Here is a 20557-nt window from a genome sequence, read left to right on the forward strand (position 1 = left end):
CAGAAAGTTGACCTCTCCTTTGCAACATTCTCTCCCTCAAGATTTGTGGTTTAGATGTCTTGTCATTTCCAGAATATGGAAAATTCTCAATTTCAAAGTTCAGTTGAGCTAGGGTGAAGTGTTTATCCTGGATCAGCTGATGAAGAATCCGCCTCAGAACATTAGGAATAACTCCTTCCAAAATATCATGCATCACATCAGGTGGAAACAAGTGAGTTATCACTTGAGGAGCATAGTTAAGAGATGAGAAACAGCACTCTCTCTGCACACCATAAACAGACCCATAATCAGGATTTTCAAGGACAGCCTGCAGGTGGTATCTGTAGTTAGTACTGTTTCTTAGAGTAAAGTCCTCTTCTTTGAATTTGGTAGTGATGTCTTCTTTTGTGGCCATGCAAAACGACATATTCTCCCATGTGAAAAATTTATTTTCAACCCAATCAAAGAGTGAGCTGAAAGATTGTCTGCTGATACGGTGACTACTGTGCCATAGAATCTTCTGCTTTCCCCATTACATGATAGAGTCACTCCCTCCGTCTCAAGACATGCTACTTCTTCGATCAAAGGCTGAAAAAGATTGTTATAGTTGGTAAGATCTTCTTCAATGTACCAATGTCTGATTAAAGAAGAAAGGTAAATGTTCTCAAGTTTTGACGTATATTTTTTAGCGATGTTTCCTAGTTTAAAATATACAGCTGTCAGTTTATGTTTTCCCCTTTTGGAACCTAAAGGGTTAACAATCTCAAATTCATCAATGTAAAAATGTAGACGCAGAGTGGATAAAGAAGAAAGTTCACAACTTTTGAACTGGTCTCCATCAGTGTAGTCTTTCATAACATCCTGATCTTTTGGTGTTTGCTCTTGATTAAGCATTGCCCACACATCGTGATTTTGAGCAATCTTACTCAGCAGTGCCTTGAGCGGTATGTACTGGAAATGTGCACCATGTTGTTCTGTTTGATTAAGTGAAATTTGCATTTCATCTACACAGTAGCGTTCAAGCATCCATTCACTGCTGATCTGGCGAAGACATTCATCAAAAATATTTTGCTGATTAAGTAGTTCAGACAAATCGTCATCAGCATCAGTGTCAATTTGATGTTGCTGCTGAAGATGAAATCTCAGAATCTCAGCATAATGAGTGGTGAACTCCTGAAAGATGACTTGTAGGTTCTCCACAATACTGGACTGAACTGTGGCAGCAATACAGTGCTTTTCTCTTCATTTTAAAATGAACAAACAAAGATTTCGCTTGAGGTTTTGCAGTAAATCTTCTGTTCTAATCTCTCTGAAGTTAGTAATGTCCACCACATCAGTGCTAGGCAACTCCTCTTCAAAACTATGAAAATCCTCAATATGTTCCTCCGAGTTACTATGCTCATTATCACAAGCTTGCCCTTCTTCACTGACCAGTGAAAGAAGATCCCTATGTTTGCGATAAATATGTGACTATAGGAACTGAAAGTTTAGTTGATTTTGCCACAACTGTTCAATCCACATGTGAATTCAAATTTTGGATCATTTTGATGATAAAGTCCAATATGTCAAATCTGTTTAATTAGGGAAAATGTTTGTTTGCTGCATAGTGGACAGTTAAAGAGAGTGGGCATTTCTGTGAGATCAACCTTGAAATGTAGGGATGAAATCCTGGAAACTGTTTGCAGTCAACCAAGCAGCCACATCTTGGACTGTCCACTGATTCACCTCTGTGCTCATAGTGGTTTCAGTCTGTATACAGAAAAGTGTTACAATTTAGAGAACAATGTTTTGACATTGCCACCATATACCACATAACCAGTCCATTATGGGGATAAACGGTCCCACTTTATATTAGGTGGCCTTAACTACTATGTACTTACATTTAAATTAATAATTTGATGCAATGCACTTACTGTGTACATACATGTTTTTACATTGTACTTATATTTTTAAAAATACATATATGTAGTTACATCTGTAATTCATTTCTGTAATTACATTCATAATTACTCTGTGGACCCATCCCTCACACCTTAACCCACCCTTAACCCTGTCCCTAACCTTACCCGTATCCCACATCAATAGCAGCAAAAGTGTTTTGCAATACAGTAAGTACATTGTAATTATTTTTGATGTAAGTACATAGTAGTTAAGGCCACCTAATATAAAGTGTGACCGGATAAACAATTAAATATTAAAATTTTTCTATACATATTAGTTTCTGATCATAAGTTATATAGCAGTGGTTCTCAACTTTTAGTTATTAGGGGTCCAAGCTAGATAATGTTACAATACTAGTGTATGATACACTGTAGTCTACATTTTTGTAATCACAGACCTACTTCACCAGTAACACATTTTAACATCATGACATTCAATTAAATCACATAGTTGTACACAAAAACATGTAATTAGCAAATTTCACTAACCTTAACAGTAAATGAAAGACTGCCACCTTTGATGTCTAAAGAGGCACCACGGTTGCCTTAACAACTCAACTGGCACCCAGAACTTAGAAAATGCAGCTTTATACTCTTTACATACACTCATTACAATACACTGAAGCAAAAAAACTTATAAAGACACATGTAAATGTAATTAGACATAATAAATAAAATATATACAACTGAAAGTCAATGTGGGGGTCACACATGTTTCATGAATTTTTTGATTAATAAAAATTCATATATTTTTATATATTTTTTTAGCATTTAGTTTAACTAAAAATTCAAATGAAACTGAAAATACAAAATTAAAATAGTTAATTAGTTATAATTAGAAATGAAATGTAGTTGAGAACCACTGATGCAGAGAATTAAAAGATTGTAGCTTCCAGTTATTACACAATAAGCCATGTAAATTTAAACTATCTAATCAGTATCTTGTTACTGAAATATTGTGTAATTTTATTTTATTGTATAATTTGTGCTGTAGACTGGAAACAGAGAAAAAAAGCTGAGGGGGTACACATAAAAACACAAATATAAAATACTTTTTTTCTTCATTTTGTCTTACCTCAGATATACTGTTGCTTCTCCAGTCCTGCTGATGGCTCGTGCATCAAAGTAGTTGTTCAGACAGAAAAACGTTCTAACGTATACTTGTTTTAAGTGGGGTTTTTTTTTAATTATTGCTAATCATCATCTCTGACAGACTGTATTACCTTTAAAACATTCAAACTTTAAGCTTTTAAAACTACTTTAAACTTCAAACTATTTCAGACTGCAAACCATTAAACTTAAAACTTTTTTAAACTTCTTAAACTTTTCAAACTTTTTCTAACTTTCTGGTCCGGCTTTCTCAAGCCAACTTAAAGTTTGTCTCGACGAACTTTTTTATCTAGATAAAAAAAGAAAATGTTTGTGTTCCATTTTTTTTTTTTTTTTTTGGCATAAGAAATACATATTTACATATTTTTTCACAAAACTGTTTTAACAACAACAATAATAAATTAATACCATATTACTCATAATGAATTATTATTATTATTATTATCCCACACATCAATATATAGGAAAACTACCATTACCATTACCCATGCCCTTGAATTCAACAAAAAAATATGTAGTTTTGCTCACAATTGTACATATTTGTACTTTAAAAATAAATAAAATAAAATAAATAATAAATACATAAAATAGTTAAATCTTTACAGTCCATTTTAAAAGGTTCATAAAGGAACCTTGACAACAGGCCAGGTTCTTACATGAACCCTTCTGCCACATCAAAGGTTCTAAAAAGAACTGATAGCATGTGTCAAATAACCAGTGGTTCAACTTTGAACCTTTCTGATAGTTAGAAGTTCATATTTGCACTTTAAGGTTCTTTTTTGAACTCCAAAGGTTCAGTCTCTTCTAAGAGTGTAGATGAACTGTTTTAATAGGTAATAGGAGAGAGATGGAGAGACAGTTTGTGAGTCTGTTTATTAGTGGTCGGGTTTTTCAAGCGGCTATTATTGTGTTATTTTACTCTATATTATGATATTTACTGAATATGGTATTATCTTACTTAAAATATGATATATGATCATGAAAGCAATCAATATACCGATTAATATGCTGAATTATTCCAATACTAGATGTCTTAATACAGATTGTGAAATATAAGAGGCCATCCACTGGGCAATACTGGTGTGTGGGAATAGAATTTAAGGGGGATACTTTTAAGGTTGAAAGTGGTACAAATTAACACCACTGTCTCTTGGGAAGGTACAGAGAGTCTATTGCATTGACCTTTGAATTCTGGTGTTTTTCCATTGGAGGGTACCAGTGAACTAAATAAAACCCTATGAACTTTGGGGAATTTCCAGAGTATGACAGATACAGGTAAACTGATTTAACGTAACAGATTTTATGTAACCATTTTGATGTAACCATTCTTAAAAAATGGCAGATCTGACCAAATCCCACCATTAAAAATGGGCCGTAATAAATTGTGGCAAAACCAGACAAATTTGTGTAAGCTACTTAATATTAACTTATTGTTTATTGCACTTAAATGGCAAAATAATTAAGAGGCACAAATGAAACTGAAAAAAATGAAATCATGTGAAAGTTTTCAACCTGACTTTTATCGAAAACTAGTCAGTTCAAATAAGCATGTTTATTTTATTTTTTTTACTTAACTTTTAATTATTGTTTTTTACTTAACATTATCTTCGTCATTCTTATGAAGCCCTTAGTATTTTCCTGTAGCTGTTGTACCAGACATAAAACCAGCTGCTATATCAGACGGGCAGTAGGTGCACTTCGTCTTTTAGAGAACCAACCTCAACCACTTTAAGTGAATCACTTATTAACTCTAAATGAATAAATAAATAAAGTGTTTCACAAAACTTATTCAGTCAAAAAGAGCTTTACTGGCCAATATGCTCACACACAATTTTTTTATTTTTTTTGTTCACAGAAGCATTGAGTACAAAAATTGATATTAGTGGTGTTCATTTTACTTGAATCTTTTTCTTCTGTTCACTTTTGTTCAGATTCGTTCATTGAGTCATGAGTCATGGTTGAGGAGATTCCTCCCTTCCATGTAAAAACAAAGCTCTTTGAGTAGCCAGATAAGCACAATATACAGGTGCTGGTCATATAATTAGAATATCATCAAAAAGTTGATTTATTTCACTAATTCCATTCAAAAAGTGAAACTTGTATATTATATTCATTCATTACACACAGACTGATATATTTCAAATGTTTATTTCTTTTCATTTTGATGATTATAACTGACAACTAAGGAAAATCCCAAATTCAGTATCTCAGAAAATTAGAATATTACTTAAGACCAATACAAAGAAAGGATTTTTAGAAATCTTGGCCAACTGAAAAGTATGAAAATGAAAAGTATGAGCATGTACAGCACTCAATACTTAGTTGGGGCTCCTTTTGCCTGAATTACTGCAGCAATGCGGCGTGGCATGGAGTCGATCAGTCTGTGGCACTGCTCAGGTGTTATGAGAGCCCAGGTTGCTCTGATAGTGGCCTTCAGCTCTTCTGCATTGTTGGATCTGGCATATCGCATCTTCCTCTTCACAATACCCCATAGATTTTCTATGGGGTTAAGGTCAGGCGAGTTTGCTGGCCAATTAAGAAAACAGTGATACCATGGTCCTTAAACCAGATACTGGTTGCTTTGGCACTGTGTGCAGGTGCCAAGTCCTGTTGGAAAATGAAATCTGCATCTCCATAAAGTTGGTCAGCAGCAGGAAGCATGAAGTGCTCTAAAACTTCCTGGTATACGGCTGCATTGACCTTGGACCTCAGAAAACACAGTGGACCAACACCAGCAGATGACATGGCAGCCCAAATCATCACTGACTGTGGAAACTTCACACTGGACTTCAAGCAACATGGATTCTGTGCCTCTCCACTCTTCCTTCAGACTCTGGGACCTTGATTTCCAAATGAAATGTAAAATTTACTTTCATCTGAAAAGAGGACTTTGGACCACTGAGCAACAGTCCAGTTCTTTTTCTCCACAGCCCAGGTAAGACGCTTCTGACGTTGTCTCTGGTTCAGAAGTGGCTTGGTAGCCCTTTTCCTGAAGACGTCTGAGCGTGGTGACTCTTGATGCACTGACTCCAGCTTCAGTCCACTCCTTGTGAAGCTCTCCCAAGTGTTTGAATCAGCTTTGCTTGACTGTATTCTCAAGCTTGCAGTCATCCCTGTTGCTTGTGCACCTTTTCCTACCCAAATTCTTCCTTCCAGTCAACTTTGCATTTAATATGCTTTGATACAGCACTCTGTAAACAGCCACGCCTTTCAGTAATGACCTTCTGTGACTTACCCTCTTTGTGGAGGGTGTCAGTGTTCGTCTTCTGGCTCATTGCCAAGTCAGCAGTCTTCCCCATTATTGTGGTTTCAAAGAACAAGAGATACCCAGAATTTATACTGTAGGGATGGTCATTTATTCAAACTCAAATGTAAATATTCTAATTTTCTGAGATACTGAATTTGGGATTTTCCTTAGTTGTCAGTTATAATCATCAAAATTAAAAGAAATAAACATTTGAAATATATCAGTCTGTGTATAATGAATGAATATAATATACAAGTTTCACTTTTTGAATGGAATTAGTGAAATAAATCAACTTTTTGATGATATTCTAATTATATGACCAGCACCTGTAAATGTAACAAATTGGACTTCTCATCATTACATCATTACACCACAGGGGGGCGTACAGTGAATGTCTTTTTGAGCGTTGAATCATTGAATGTATGTACATTTTATCTTTATGCATCCCAGTAATGTTGATCATCTCAATAAAGCATCCAAGAACCTGAAAGCAAATGAAACAATCAGTCAATTATACAGTTTAATTCAGCAGTGAAGACAAAAAATAAATAAAATTTGATGACATTTTATACCCTTTATGATGTACTTCTGAGTGTCACCATCATTGTGGTTTGCAGTCAGGATCTATATATTTCACCTTTAAATTTAGAAACATTATGGAGCTGTGAGACATATGAAATTTAGTTGAGTATGTTTTCAGTGCTGTTTTGTAAGATAAGGGTTGTAGAACTGTTTTGAGTGCAAATTGATGTTAAAATTTTGTGGACGATCTTAAATTTAGAAATGTTCAAACATCAGTAAGGGTATTATCATTATTATTATCAAATATTGACATTTTAAGTCAAACAAACTCTGTGACACAAAAGATAATTGTTTGCCTTTCAACCTGAAGATCTTGGTTTAAATTTCCCCATTAAATTATATGATTACATTTTGACTATCATACTAAAATAATCATCTCGTTGTTGTGTGCCCCTGTGGCTCAGTGGCAAGTCTTTTGCCATGGGTTCGAACCCCTCCTCAGCACGTTGGGATGACCCAACAGAGGCTGCTGAAATAAACCAAAGGAAGTTGGCCGGCAACCGACAGTGACCTGAGAGGCACAAAACTGGGGCGGTAAACCTGAACATGAGCGAAAGACACACCTGGAATGCAATGTCCAGGACGTGAGAGATGGAGGCGGAGCAGGCCAGGCTGAGAGATACTTGAAGAGAGAAATGTGCTAGAAAATGTGACAAAAATTTATTTTATTTTTTTCCCAAAAAATTACAAAAAACTCACACTGCTTTTGAGCAGGCTTGAACACAAGTATACCTCGCCATGGACTGCATACTGACCACTCAACCACGACACGCTCACATTTCAACTTATACTTTAACAATAGTTAAGGACAGACTCACAGATGCAATGAAAAAATAAAAAGAATAAAAATTAAAATTATAATTAAAAAATACATATTTTTGATCATTATAGATTATTGATCATTAAAATCTGAAATAAAACCTTGTGTCTACATTTAATTGTATATATTTATAATTGTAAACAATATTAATACTAAAAAAAAGAAAGGTTTATAGCCAGCACAGTTCGGTATACACACACACACACACATATATATGTGTGTGTGTGTGTGTGTGTGTGTGTGTGTATGCGTATGCAAGTAGGCTATTTCATTATAATTACATTTTAAATAGGTGGTAATCAAATTACAGTTACATCCGAAAAGTATTTTCGATTACTAAAGTGATAACTTAGAATTTTAATGTAATTTCTTAATTTCATATTAATGTAAACAGTTTGGGGATTTTAACCAATAAGGCAAATGATTCTCCGTTTAAAAAAAAAAAAACTGCATGCAGCATTCTGTTCATTTAGCAACTCTTAGTGAGAGTGCATACGCTCATCACGACACATAAATGGACGACACAACAGAAAGCCATTCGCGTAATGCATTTCTCTCGTGGAAATACAGACTATTAGCCTATATAAATCTGAAAAGGTAACGTAACATCTCAGTGCAGTGCAATGCCTACCTGCAACAAAACTTATCAGCATCGGAGGATACAACGTCTAATCTGAAAAAGTATCTTGAGGGAAGTTGTTCTTGATCTTTGAAAAATTTTATCCAGTAACTCGTTTTTCTGTTTTCTCATATTTTGAGTGTTGAATCATTACGTTTAATATTTCTAAGAATTTAACTGATAAATGGCACCGAATTCTCCTAGATTTCACACTTTGCATTCAGTTAACAGATCCATACGAATCATGCATGAAATAAAAGTTTATAAAGTCAAACGATAGCTTTGTGTGTCTTTATTCATTCGAAATGTTCTAGAATAGATCGTCTTTGGCGCGGTAATGCGAGTTCATGATTCGATTCGTGCACAGATGATTCTTTTGAGTCAATCTTTTAAATGAATCATTTATTTTGTTTAACGAAACCAGTGTGAATGGTTCACATTACTGGATAGATCTGGGGTATGTTTCCCAAAAGCATCGTTAGCGAACTGTGGTTGTTAAATTACATTGAACTTTAACGACATTACTTGTGACCGTAGTTGCTTTGGGAAACAAACTCAGCGATCGCTTCTCCATAGAGAGGATTATAAAGTAATCACTTAAAGTTTGGTCCATTCATTAAACAAATCTATTGTATAACTTGGAGAACTGTGCCAGTTGTTTTGGCTACTTTTATGATATGTTTGGTGTGTTTGGATTCGTTTTGAAGCTTGGAATGCAGCATGAAACAGCACGGAATCCCATTCATTGTATTCAAATTGAATTTATATTGATTGATAGATTTAAATGACATAACATTTTTGTTGTTGTTGTTCATAGAAATGCTGTGGAAAACTGATGTTGTTAAAAAATGCAAAGAGAAAACATAAAAACAAGACATTAAGTTAATATGTTCCTTTGTGTTATATAGCTTAAGTACTAAACTTACTTTCTAAACCTGAGTAATCTAACGAAATACATTACTGATTACTTTTTAAAGCATGTATTTTGTCATCTGTAGTGAAATACATTTTAAAATTGTTGATGTCTCTGGGCTAAGACCCGGGTCTCCATTCACCCTAGAACCGTCCCTGCCTAGAATCTGTATATCTAACATCACAGACATTCAAAAAGAACTAAGAACTTGATCTCTCAACATAGTTATTATAGTGTTAGGGGCGGGGCCACACTCGGTGGCTCCATTGCGTCATCGAGCCACCGTTTTAGCCCCGCCCAACAAAAACCTGAAAACAGAATTGGTGAAAAATTGTTTAAACGGTTTAACTCCACAATTCAGTACTACATAGTTCAGAGTCTTTGTAATGTGTTTCAGGAATACATTTCTAATATTTGCAATGCGTTTAGAAACAATTGTCATAATTCTCTTTACAAGGACTTTAAGCGTGTAATGCAGGTGAAAATACGTGTTCGTCGGCTCCCTCTTGTTGCCACTATGTGTATATAACTCAATTCCAGTTTAATTTTCTTAATAAAAGACTGTTCAACTCATAATATTTTGTATTCTCCCCTTAAAATTCCCTCTGCCCCACAAAAATCCCAATTTGACACCTCTGCCTGTTTTTTTTTTTCATTTCCATTTGCTCAAACAATAAAAAACGACTTATAATATAAAAAAAGAGAGAAAGAGACTGAATGTAGTCAGAAGAAAGAACTATGTCAAATTTACCGTCACTCCCAGACACTGTAGCTATTAGAAACACCTTCCCATTAGCGTTAACTAGTTTTTTTTTTATTCCATATAAGGGCAATTTGTACAATAGCCTACATTTCAACTGTGTTGCTTTAAAGGGATAGTTCACCCAAAAATGATCATTCTGTCATCATTTACTCCCCCTCAAGTATTCCAAACCTGTATGAATTTCTTTGTTCTGCCGAACACAAAGGAAGATATTTTGAAGAAAGTTTGTAACCTGGCTGTTTTGGGGCACCATTGACTTCCATAGTAGGAAAAAAAAATACTATGGAAGTCAATGGTGCCCCAGAACTGCTCTGTTTCCCACATTCTTCAGAATATCGTCCTTTGTGTTCAGCAGAACAAAGACATTCATACAGGTTTGGAATACTTGAGGGGGAGTAAATGATGACAGAATTTTCATTTTTGGGTGAACTATCCCTTTAAGACCATCTCCGAACTTTCTACCACTACTCTGCTGTTCTTTCTCAACTTGATTGACAGATGTCTCGTCCAGTCAGCGGCGCTGTCTCAAACTATACCTGATTAAGTTGTTATAATTCATGCTCCTGTGTAATTATGTGAAGTCAGGAATAATGTGATTACAAGATGTGACATTGGAATACCATGGGCATGTCAAAATTAAATGTCATTCTTTAATATTAATGACAGCGAAAATTATGTAAAAATAATAACTTTGCTTTATGCAAGTTATTTATTTGTTAGATACCATGCATTAATTTATAGGTTGTGTAAAAGTGATGTAGGTACAGCATGTCCACTTGTGTTTAGTTAGGCTACTTGAATCATGACTGTCCAACTCCTTAGTAGGACCTTTACATGTGTATCAGCTTTTCGGATTGCTTTGAGCCAATCACCTGAGCTGCAAATGTCATGTGACTAATTACTCTAGCAACAGGAAATTGTTAAAATGACTGCACTGATTGGCAGTTCTGAAGTCTAGCTGCTATCATGAACTGTAATGTGAAAGGTAGTAGACTTCTACACACTTCTGAGAGCCCTTAAAAAAAAAAAAGGAAAACTAGTAAAATATCTATTATAATTGTGAATTAAATGTTGCAACTCATTTTAAACTTTAACTTGGTGCTGCAAAAATGTACCTCAGTAACAAGTAAAGAAAAACAAACCACAACTGTCATGAAAGTTTAATTTAATTTATTTTAAAATGAAAATAAATATCAATGAATGTAAAAATCTCTGAGAAAACAAACATTGCTCATGTTTAAATGTGGAATATTACAGCTTGTTGTAATGTTTCCATGAAAACTTTAATAAATTATATCACGTACAGATGGTGAACACAGAACATTACACAACAAATGCATCCTTGCACTGCTCGAGTATGATTTTGTGTACTTTGAAACAGCAAGTCTTTCTTCGATCCTTTTTTTTTTTTTTTTTTTTCCCAAACCAGGTTGAGTCAACAATCACAAAGATGAATAAAACGAGAACAGAGAGAGAAAGAGAGAAATAATAAGAAGATGGAAAACCAGCCTTCTGTGTGGAAGGAAACAGCACTGACAGCGATATGAAGGCCTGCGGAGTACGTGAGTGCTAAATCCTGGCGGCTCCATCGTGTGCTGGGCGTCCCACTGGCCTACAGGTGCGTTTTTAGCTCTTAACAGCTGTGCTTAGGATAACAGAACACCGAGGCGTATGGTTGGCCGCTTCCGACTCGAGACCACAAGGGTCTCTTTCCCACGTTCTCTCTTTTACCTCCGTTAAACCATATAATGATATAATGATGTATTTTTTTAAAAACATTTTATAACTTTATTTTCGTACAAATCTATATAACCCAAATTTTAGAAATCTTATTTACATGAAAAAAGTTTAAAATGGCTAACTGCCCACCCCAAGAAACGGTCACACATTTGCAATTTTTTTTTTTGTGTGTTTAACGCTTTTTCTTGTACAAAGAAAAAACAGCACTAGACCATCAAACAGCAATAGACCAAGCCAAAAAGCTCTTCTTTCTCAATGTATGATCTTAGGAAACACAAACTGCCACCCTCAACCTGTGTCCACCTTATCCCATGATGCATTTTATTTAAGGGGGCAAAACAGAGAACAAACCAAAAACGGAAAGAGAAAAATAATACGAAAAATAATAAAGGTGGGTATCTTTGTCATTCAGTGCTGTCCTCTTAGGTTTACCCCTCATGGGCAGGAGGAACACTTGTTTGCGGCAAAGGTAAGAGGAACGTTGCCTCCCTCTAGTGGTGCGTTTCAAGCACCGCAGGACACGGGGCTCACACGCCACCCTCCTCCGCACAGCCTCCGCCAGCTGTGTAACGAAACTCCTGCAGGTTGGAAACACCGTGGAAGTGCACAAAAGCACCTGCTACCACCAGGATATGGAACAGCTGATGGGAGTGGAACTGCAAAATAATGACAAGGTACGGATTAGGCTTGAAATGTAATGAGAGGCTAGCATGGATTGTGAACTCAGCGTATGAATTCCAGGACATCGACTCACCCAGATGTCACACTTGCCAGGGAAGAATCTCTCGGGGATGCGTGCGGCATACAGGCAGGCTCCAGTGATGTACAGGACAGCCATGAGGAACAGCCAGCCCATCTGACCCATGGTGGTGGCCCTCAGGAAGCCCTCAGAGATCATAAAATGCAGCGTGGGGACAACTCCACTCAGGCCCAGACCCACAAACACACCTGAGACACAGAAGACAGAACAGGTATTCATTTAACTATTTATATTGCACTATTAGACATTTTTAGACCTCTAAAATTAACACTTGTTAAGCACAAAGCGCAAGCAGAGATTTATGAACCACCACTGGCACGAGGCAAAACGTCAAACATCTGTCCTGAACACAGAGAGACTATCTTACCAGCCCTGACTCCACGGTACTGTGGTGTAGCGAAGAAATCACACTGTGAGACGGTGATGGCAGCGATCCCCAGGATACACACCACTATCAGGTATATGAAACAGGGCTGAGGGGAGCAATAGAAAGAGTAATACAGCCACGGTACAAAACTGCCCATGATCAGGAACGCAATGCCCGAGTAGTCCAACCTGTGATAGAAAGAAATGAGAGAAAGGAGGTAAAGAGAAAAATCTACATTAAGTAATTTAATAATTTTTTAAATATACCCAAATTTAATGATTTAAATAAAATATCAATAAAAAATAATTTAAGAAATAAATTAATTCATTAATTTAATTTAAAAATTTTTAAATATACTAAACTTAAAGAGCAATTTAACGAAATTTCAAAAATGTTTAGAAACTTTCTTGACTATTAACTTGTTAAAAATAATTATTTTACATAATCTTGCTTAAATGTTTAAATATAGATTTTTAAAGTTAAAATAAATTAACATTAAATTATATATTAACATAATACACATTAACAGTTGTTTTAGACAAAAAAACAAAACAAAAAAAAACACTATATCTACCAAGTAATACTAACCAAGATTAATATATGCCATAAAGTGATCCTAGTGCATCAACTAATATTAAAGTACAGAATCTTCTAATAAAGCGTCACCCACAGTTTAAAATTCACTAATAGTTGGGAACACTATCCACCTTATTTTGCAATGTGGAAGTAAGCTATTTTCTGTGAATGTGCAAGACTCATTAGCCACTATAGGTAAATAACAAGAATAACAACAAAGTGCAGTAAACGGTAAAAGTCTGCGCTATAAACCAGTGTGTTTACAACTACAATAATACAAGAAATACCAGTTAGCAATATCAAGCAGCATAAGCTGTTTTATACAGCTAAAAATAAGTGGAAGCCTTGCACATTCAAGTTGCCGCACTTTCAATAAAAATAAAAATAAATACAGTGAGTGTTGCAGGTGCTTACTTTGAGAAGACGCGGGACACCCCCTCCGAGTGGCAGTAGACTGTGTGAAAGAGCCAGGAGAAGGACAGGCAGAGAATGGCCCCTAGGAAGAACGCGCCGATGACAATCTTCTCCTGGAATGGGGCCACAAATGACATATTGGGCCTGAACATGTACACAATGCCCAGACAGAGAAAGAACAGGCAGCCTGTAGACACAAGGAAAATACTGGTTACATATGTCTCTACAGGTCAGTGCAATAAATCAATAAAATGTACAGAGTGTAAAATTTAATTTTGAATTAAAAACCAAACTCAAAAGCACATCAGAAAGCTTAGTGGTTAAAAGTAGATCAACATCAAACATCTGTTTTGTCCATTATGGCTCAGTCACACAACGAGTCCAAAGGTGTAGAAGATCAATAGCTGCACGTTACGATCTCACCTCATGATCAATACCATTACCTAGACCCACAGTCTATAATGTTTAGCATGACCTTATACCAGCCTCTACATTTAATGTTATGTGAAGAATGACCACATTTCTCCACTAGGTGGCAGTACAGCATGCAGAAAATTCTGAAATTTTATTATATACATTTATATTTGTGTATTTCTATTTATTTTTTATTATGTATACTATAAATATATAAAATAAATATAAAATACATTTAAATGTGGTGTTAAATATAATTGTTTACATGTGGGAGTAGTTTTTGCTCGTATTTCATTTAAATGTAATCTAAAATTTGAAATATACATTTATATTTAAAAGTAAAATAAATAAATAAATGTTTTAACACCTTTTAAATGTTTTGTGTGTAAGTGCGTTTTACCTAGAAGATGTGTCCAAATGTTGCCTGTTTCTGTATGGATTCTGAAGATACTCTTGAAACAAGCTCTGAAGGAGGGCATGGGCGGCCGGTGCCCATGCAACAGGAAATCATTATCCTTCAGCCAATCAGGGAGGACATCATGTGGAATGACACGCCATCTGCCCTCCCACATCTAAGACACCAAATTAAAAGAATCACTGTAAGATCTCAAAAGCAACCCTGCAGTTTTGAAAAGATGACATATCTGGCCACTCTCTGACATATCATTACACCAAGCTCGGGTCAGCATTACTAGTTGGCATGAGAAAAACCCTCTCATTTGACTTCAGAAAGTAATTACACAGTCCATCCGTGTATGTGAGAGAAGTTGAGAGCAACAGATAAGCATTGCAGTAATTATGAGTTAAGGCACAGGCAAAAATTACACATACAGAGAGCCAGAAATAATTCTAAGGCTCAAAACATGCTTTACAGAAGTATGTTAGCACAAAGCTTGTGTATTACTGCATGTATAAGTATACACTGCATTTTCAGCACAGCAGCACAAGTCAACTAATGTCACGGTTGAGCAAGAACCTGTGAATCCAGCAAAGCAAGTTGAAATTACATTACTTGCTCACCAGATAATTCTCTGCAGTAAATGGCTTTACTTGTGGATTATTGTGGTGTTTTTATCAGCTGTTTGGACTCTGATTCTGACGGCACCCAATCACTTCAGAGGATCCATCCACTGGTGAGCAAGTGATATAATGCTACATTTCTCCAATTCTGTTCAGATGAAAAAAAAAAAACTCATCCTGGGTGGCCTGAGGGTGAATAAATATTCAGTAAATTATTGGGTGAACTATTCCACCCTCAACTAAATAGTCTAGTTAGGGCCAAAGAACACATTGAGTACAACATTTTTATATGCACAATTGTGTAGACAATGTTCCTTTCATAAGATTGAAAAAAATAAATACTAATAATATATAACTGAATCTGGATTTTTATTTTCTTGTGTGGTTTTCTTAAAACCAAGTTATCTGGTTTCTCTTTACCAGCTGTGGTGACACTGCTGGGAAGAAGCTTTGCAGTTTTTTAGCAGCATTCTGCTAAATCATGCTGATGAAAACCACTCCCGTGCAATCATACCAGTCACAGGCGTGACCACAGGATTACACCTATAAGTACAGCACATGCAGTGACTACTGCCGAGGGCAAAGAGGCCATGAGAGAACAGCTCCTAGCTCTGTGTATGTGGACGTACTTTTAAATAAATAAAACAAATGAAACTAGGTCAGGTTGTTTGATCGACTCCATGACGTGCCTGTTGGTCATCTGTCTGGATGTGGGTTTTAAAATCTTCCTAGATGTGTCCCTTTCAAGACTCTGCACCTGAGTGCTGATCGTGAATGGCACTGATTGGATCTTGCACTGTTTGCTCTTCGACACAGAGCTTTGGCTTCTTCCCCAGAGGGGGAGAGAGGAGAGGAAGGAAAGAGCCATTAAAGCAGAAGGGGCTCAAAAAGCAAACTGAACTTGAGCTGGTTTATAGGACTCAGCATTGCAGCACATGTTACAAAGGACGGCTTTCAGTTGCTGTTCCTGTTCCTTTGCATATGGCAGACTCTCAATACAAGATTGAGATGAGAGGTTGCTGGAGCCAGGAGATGGGCGTCTGGTTTGGCAGGGATGTCTTTCGTATTGGTGGACTGTGGCGTGTTCGTGCAAAAGCAGTTGTGAGCACTCAGCTCAGGTGAGGTGTGCTGATGTCATGTTTAATCTCACCGTATGGCCCTCGACATATAAACTCAATGATAATGCACATCTGTGTTTTTACGGAGCTGTCAAACAAATGTGTGCACGTGAGAGATGAAATTGAGAGTCTGACCTTGTGCACAAACTCCTCCATCCTCTCCATGGCATGGTGTGCCTGTAGCAGAAGGCCTTCATCAGAGCTCTTATCCTCTTCCTCTTCCCTTTCTGTCGTTTCCTCCTTTTCATGTACCACCCTCCTCGCAAAGAGACACTGAAAACAAACACAAAGTCGTCAGGTTTCAGCATCATCTGGCACAGTGTATATATTATGTATATCTTCATCTCTGTGTTTTTGTTTGTAATTCTATTTATATCCAATCATATTTGCATGCATATATATATATATGACCCTGGACCACAAAACCAATCTTAAGTCGCTGGGGTATATTTGTAGCAATAGCCAAAAATACATTGTATGGGTCTAAATGATCAATTTTCCTTTTATGCCAAAAATCATTAGGAAATTAAGTAAAGATCATGTTCCATTTAGATATTTTGTAAATTTCTTACCATAAATATATCAAAACTTCATTTTTGATTAGTAATATGCATTGCTAAGAACTTCATTTGGACAACTTTAAAGGTGGTTTTCTCAATATTTAGATTTTTTTGCACCCTCAGATTCCATATTTTCAAACAGTTGTATCTCAGCCACATATTGTCCTATCATAAACCATACATCAATGGAACGCTTATTTATTCGGCTTTCAGATTATGTATAAATCTCAATCTTGAAAAATTGACACTTAAGACACTTTTGTGGTCCAGTGTCACATACATATTTAAAAATAAATATAGTTTGTTAAATATATATTATATAGAGAGAATTTTGTATGTAGAATGTAATATATAGATAGAGTTTGTAAAATAATATATATAAAACATTTTTATAAGTATTATAAATACAATGAAATAAGTTTGTTTATTGTTTTATATTTATTATTTATTACATTTTATAAAAAGTTAAAAGATGCATCTCTATAAATATTGCACTAAAATATTCAAAAATATTTCAATTAAAGAATAAAAAAAGAAAAAAAATGTAGGTAAATTCAATGGACGACTAGTCAACCATCCTGACTCAAACACCCAGTCAACCGGGACATCACAAACTCCCAGCCCATATAAAAGGTCATTCAACTACTCTCTAACACACACACACACACACACACACACACACACACACTCAATTTAATTAATACTGCATTGATTGGTATGACCTTGCTTATGGCATGTTCTCAGAGCTTTGTGTGTTGGAAGCAAAGCCCTGCTGACCCGCTCCAATTTATCTCTTTGCGCACAGCATGTGCTTATACCAACAATCAGCGCTGTGTGTATGGGGGGGGGGGCATAAAGATCGTCCCCAAGAGGCTTATATACGCTCATCTATCAAACATATAATGTTGAACACACTAGGGTGCGTGTGCAAACATCACCAACTCAAACTATTAACAGTATCAGGGTGAACTCACTCTCTCAGGTACTGCCACTGCTCAGATATATAAACATACACACACACATAGGCTTTCCCAAAGCAGCCTGCATTGAATAAATTTCAATTCGGCTTTGCCCTGTAGCAAATCTGTGGCAAACTGCTGGACAAACATAAGATAGAAGGAGAAAGGGTTGCAGAGGGTGAAAGTGTGAGGTGTTGTTTAGCAGTACAGGTTAACAAGCCTCTCTTAAGCAGATCAGACTTGGCCAGAGGGACAGTCAGTGTCTCAGTAATCAGTGTTGACATGGCATTAGCGTGGTACTAATTCCCTAGCAGCTTTAAGAATAGCCCCCTCCTCTTTCCTCAGGCTGATACTGAGAAACGCACACAGCTGGAGGGTGTGCTCAACAGAATAAGGTATGACTGGAGCAGAGGCACAAATATAGGTGACCTTGAAGGCCCTGAGCTGGAGCGTCAGCGTCCCTTCCAGTGGACAGCCAGCAGGGGTCCTACTGCAGTGTGTTCAGTGCCATTCTGACAGTGTAACCACACACAAACAGAAGACAAGATTCAACAGTGAATGCATCTGAACCACATTTCTTTTACTCTGTAATTAGGTGCAGTCAGTCAATAAAATCAGAAACAGACGCTTGCGTTCTTGCACCTACTTTTTGCTTCAGCCCAGCAGCGCTTTAAGGCAGGTCCATAAATAGACACGCTTCAGTGGTTTCTAAACTTATTCAGCCTTAAGTTTAGCTATTCAACATCTCCAGATTAGCAGAAAGACGAACTATATTCTTGCTTCAAATAAGGCAATTCTTCACACAGGCCTTCATAGTTCAAACAGCCTAAGTAAAATGGAATGAATGGATCAAATGTCACACGTACCAATTTTTATATTATATTAATTATATTATATTTATTTATTTATATATATAAAATTATATAAATTGTTTATATATTTACAGTATTTAATAACAATATTATTATTAATAACATTGTTTTTTATTTTTAAAAAATCATCATACAATTATCAGAATTAAACTATCATTTTAATTCTAAAAATGTATTACATATTGCCTTTTCACTTTCACCAGTATGCCAAAAGTCATTAGTTTAAAATAGTAAATCATCAGTAAATATTACAAATCATATACAGGTGTAGTTGAAGGGTTAAAGGTCATTATGTTCCTGACAATGTCCTGAGTGTGAATGAGATGAACCAGGCATTGTGCAATTCAGTGAAGTAGACTCCCAAGAGTCCTAAATATATTTTCATCTGACAAACTATCCATCTACCAAGCAAAATCTGGGACACTTCCATGAACAAGTAAACCTGTGAACAGAGAGGTCACGGTTAAAAGGCCAACCAGTTAACAGTGTGTCTGTCTTGTCTACAAGAGGAGCCGAGCAGGATCAGAACCGGATCTATAATGCATGAATAACCTACTTCTGATGCCTGCCAGCAAGACGGCACGCTGTAAGACTGACTGTGTTCGGTTCGCTCTAATTACAAGAGTTTGTGTGCATATTAAATGTGTGGTGTCTGCCAGTTTCACCCTAATGCTGAGATATTCAAGGGTGCTATCCATAGCTCTAACAAATGTATCACCCTTGCTTCCTGTGAATGTGTGTTAGGGTACTTTATGCCTAAAAGGGCCTTATATAGTGCTCTCACTGGGCTTAAAATGCCTATAAAGAAGCCAATGAGACAAATTAATCTTGTACACACTTCTAAAGCAAGCATTTAAGTGTGTGTATTTGTAAGGGGACTCAAACTGTTGTTATGAGCACATGCTGTAGTTCATTTTCCAGTTTGAGTATGTTCAGGAGAACAGGGTGTGAAATGACATGAACTCCTTAGCAATGGTTGTCATCTTAGGTCACCAAAGGAATACTCAAACACACCCTAAAAACAATCCCAAACAAGCCATCGATGTGCACACCTCACAAAGGCATGCGTGAACACAGTCATACAACATGTCTCTCACTCTCTCCGACCTGTAATGAAGGAAATGGCACCTCTTCACATCAGTAAAAATTTGTCATCATGAGAAATGCAACCACAATTTTAGAGGTGGTTTAGTAACTTTTGCAGCTTTCAAAATGCACTTTAAAACTGTATATAAATGGGTCAACCAGTACAAATTTTATAAAAAAATATTTAACTTTAAAAAATTTATTTAAATTATAAAAAAATATAAAATTATAATGCTAAAATATTTTGAGATACATTTATTAAAATAAATAAATAATTTCTGCTTTTTTTGTGTGCATCCAAAAACTAAATAAAAATTCACTGGATTATTTAAAAATAGGCATTACCACATGCTGGTAATACATGGTTATTTAATATATAAAAAAAAGAAATTCTACAGAATTTCCCCCCCAAAAAAATCTGTATTATACTATATATTGCTATGTGATCTAAAATGACTCATGCTGTAATGCAAGATTTTGGTCACACCACACCGCCCTTAATCCCAGAGTAATTGAGACGTGCAGTGTTATGCTCACTGCATGCACTGATTGGTTGGATGTAATGACCCTCTCTAGAGATCATCAAGAACCATAATCACCTTCCTGCCAGAGAGAAGGGAAAAAAAAAAGAAAAAGAAAAAACTGTTTGCTTGTTTGCCGGGGACACAGCTGGGACAACTCGTATAGATCTGTGTAGG

At 36.0% G+C, this 20557-nt stretch overlaps 1 protein-coding gene across 1 annotated transcript in view; it reads right to left on the minus strand.

Annotated features, from left to right (window-relative positions):
* Positions 1 to 11126: 11126 nt before the first annotated feature.
* adipor2 (adiponectin receptor 2) overlaps positions 11127 to 20557 on the minus strand; it is a 30473-nt gene continuing 21042 nt past the window's right edge. Inside the window, exons 3-8 of the mRNA XM_058773284.1 lie at positions 16518 to 16655; positions 14645 to 14816; positions 13831 to 14017; positions 12841 to 13028; positions 12468 to 12661; positions 11127 to 12369 (exon numbers count right to left, since the gene is read on the minus strand). Of these exons, the coding sequence (XP_058629267.1) occupies positions 12241 to 12369; positions 12468 to 12661; positions 12841 to 13028; positions 13831 to 14017; positions 14645 to 14816; positions 16518 to 16655 (1008 nt within the window). The 3' untranslated portion in view covers positions 11127 to 12240. The remainder of the gene's footprint in view (positions 12370 to 12467; positions 12662 to 12840; positions 13029 to 13830; positions 14018 to 14644; positions 14817 to 16517; positions 16656 to 20557) is intronic.

The sequence above is a fragment of the Onychostoma macrolepis genome, chromosome 04 (genome assembly GCF_012432095.1).
Source record: "Onychostoma macrolepis isolate SWU-2019 chromosome 04, ASM1243209v1, whole genome shotgun sequence".
In the NCBI taxonomy this organism is placed as follows: domain Eukaryota; kingdom Metazoa; phylum Chordata; class Actinopteri; order Cypriniformes; family Cyprinidae; genus Onychostoma; species Onychostoma macrolepis.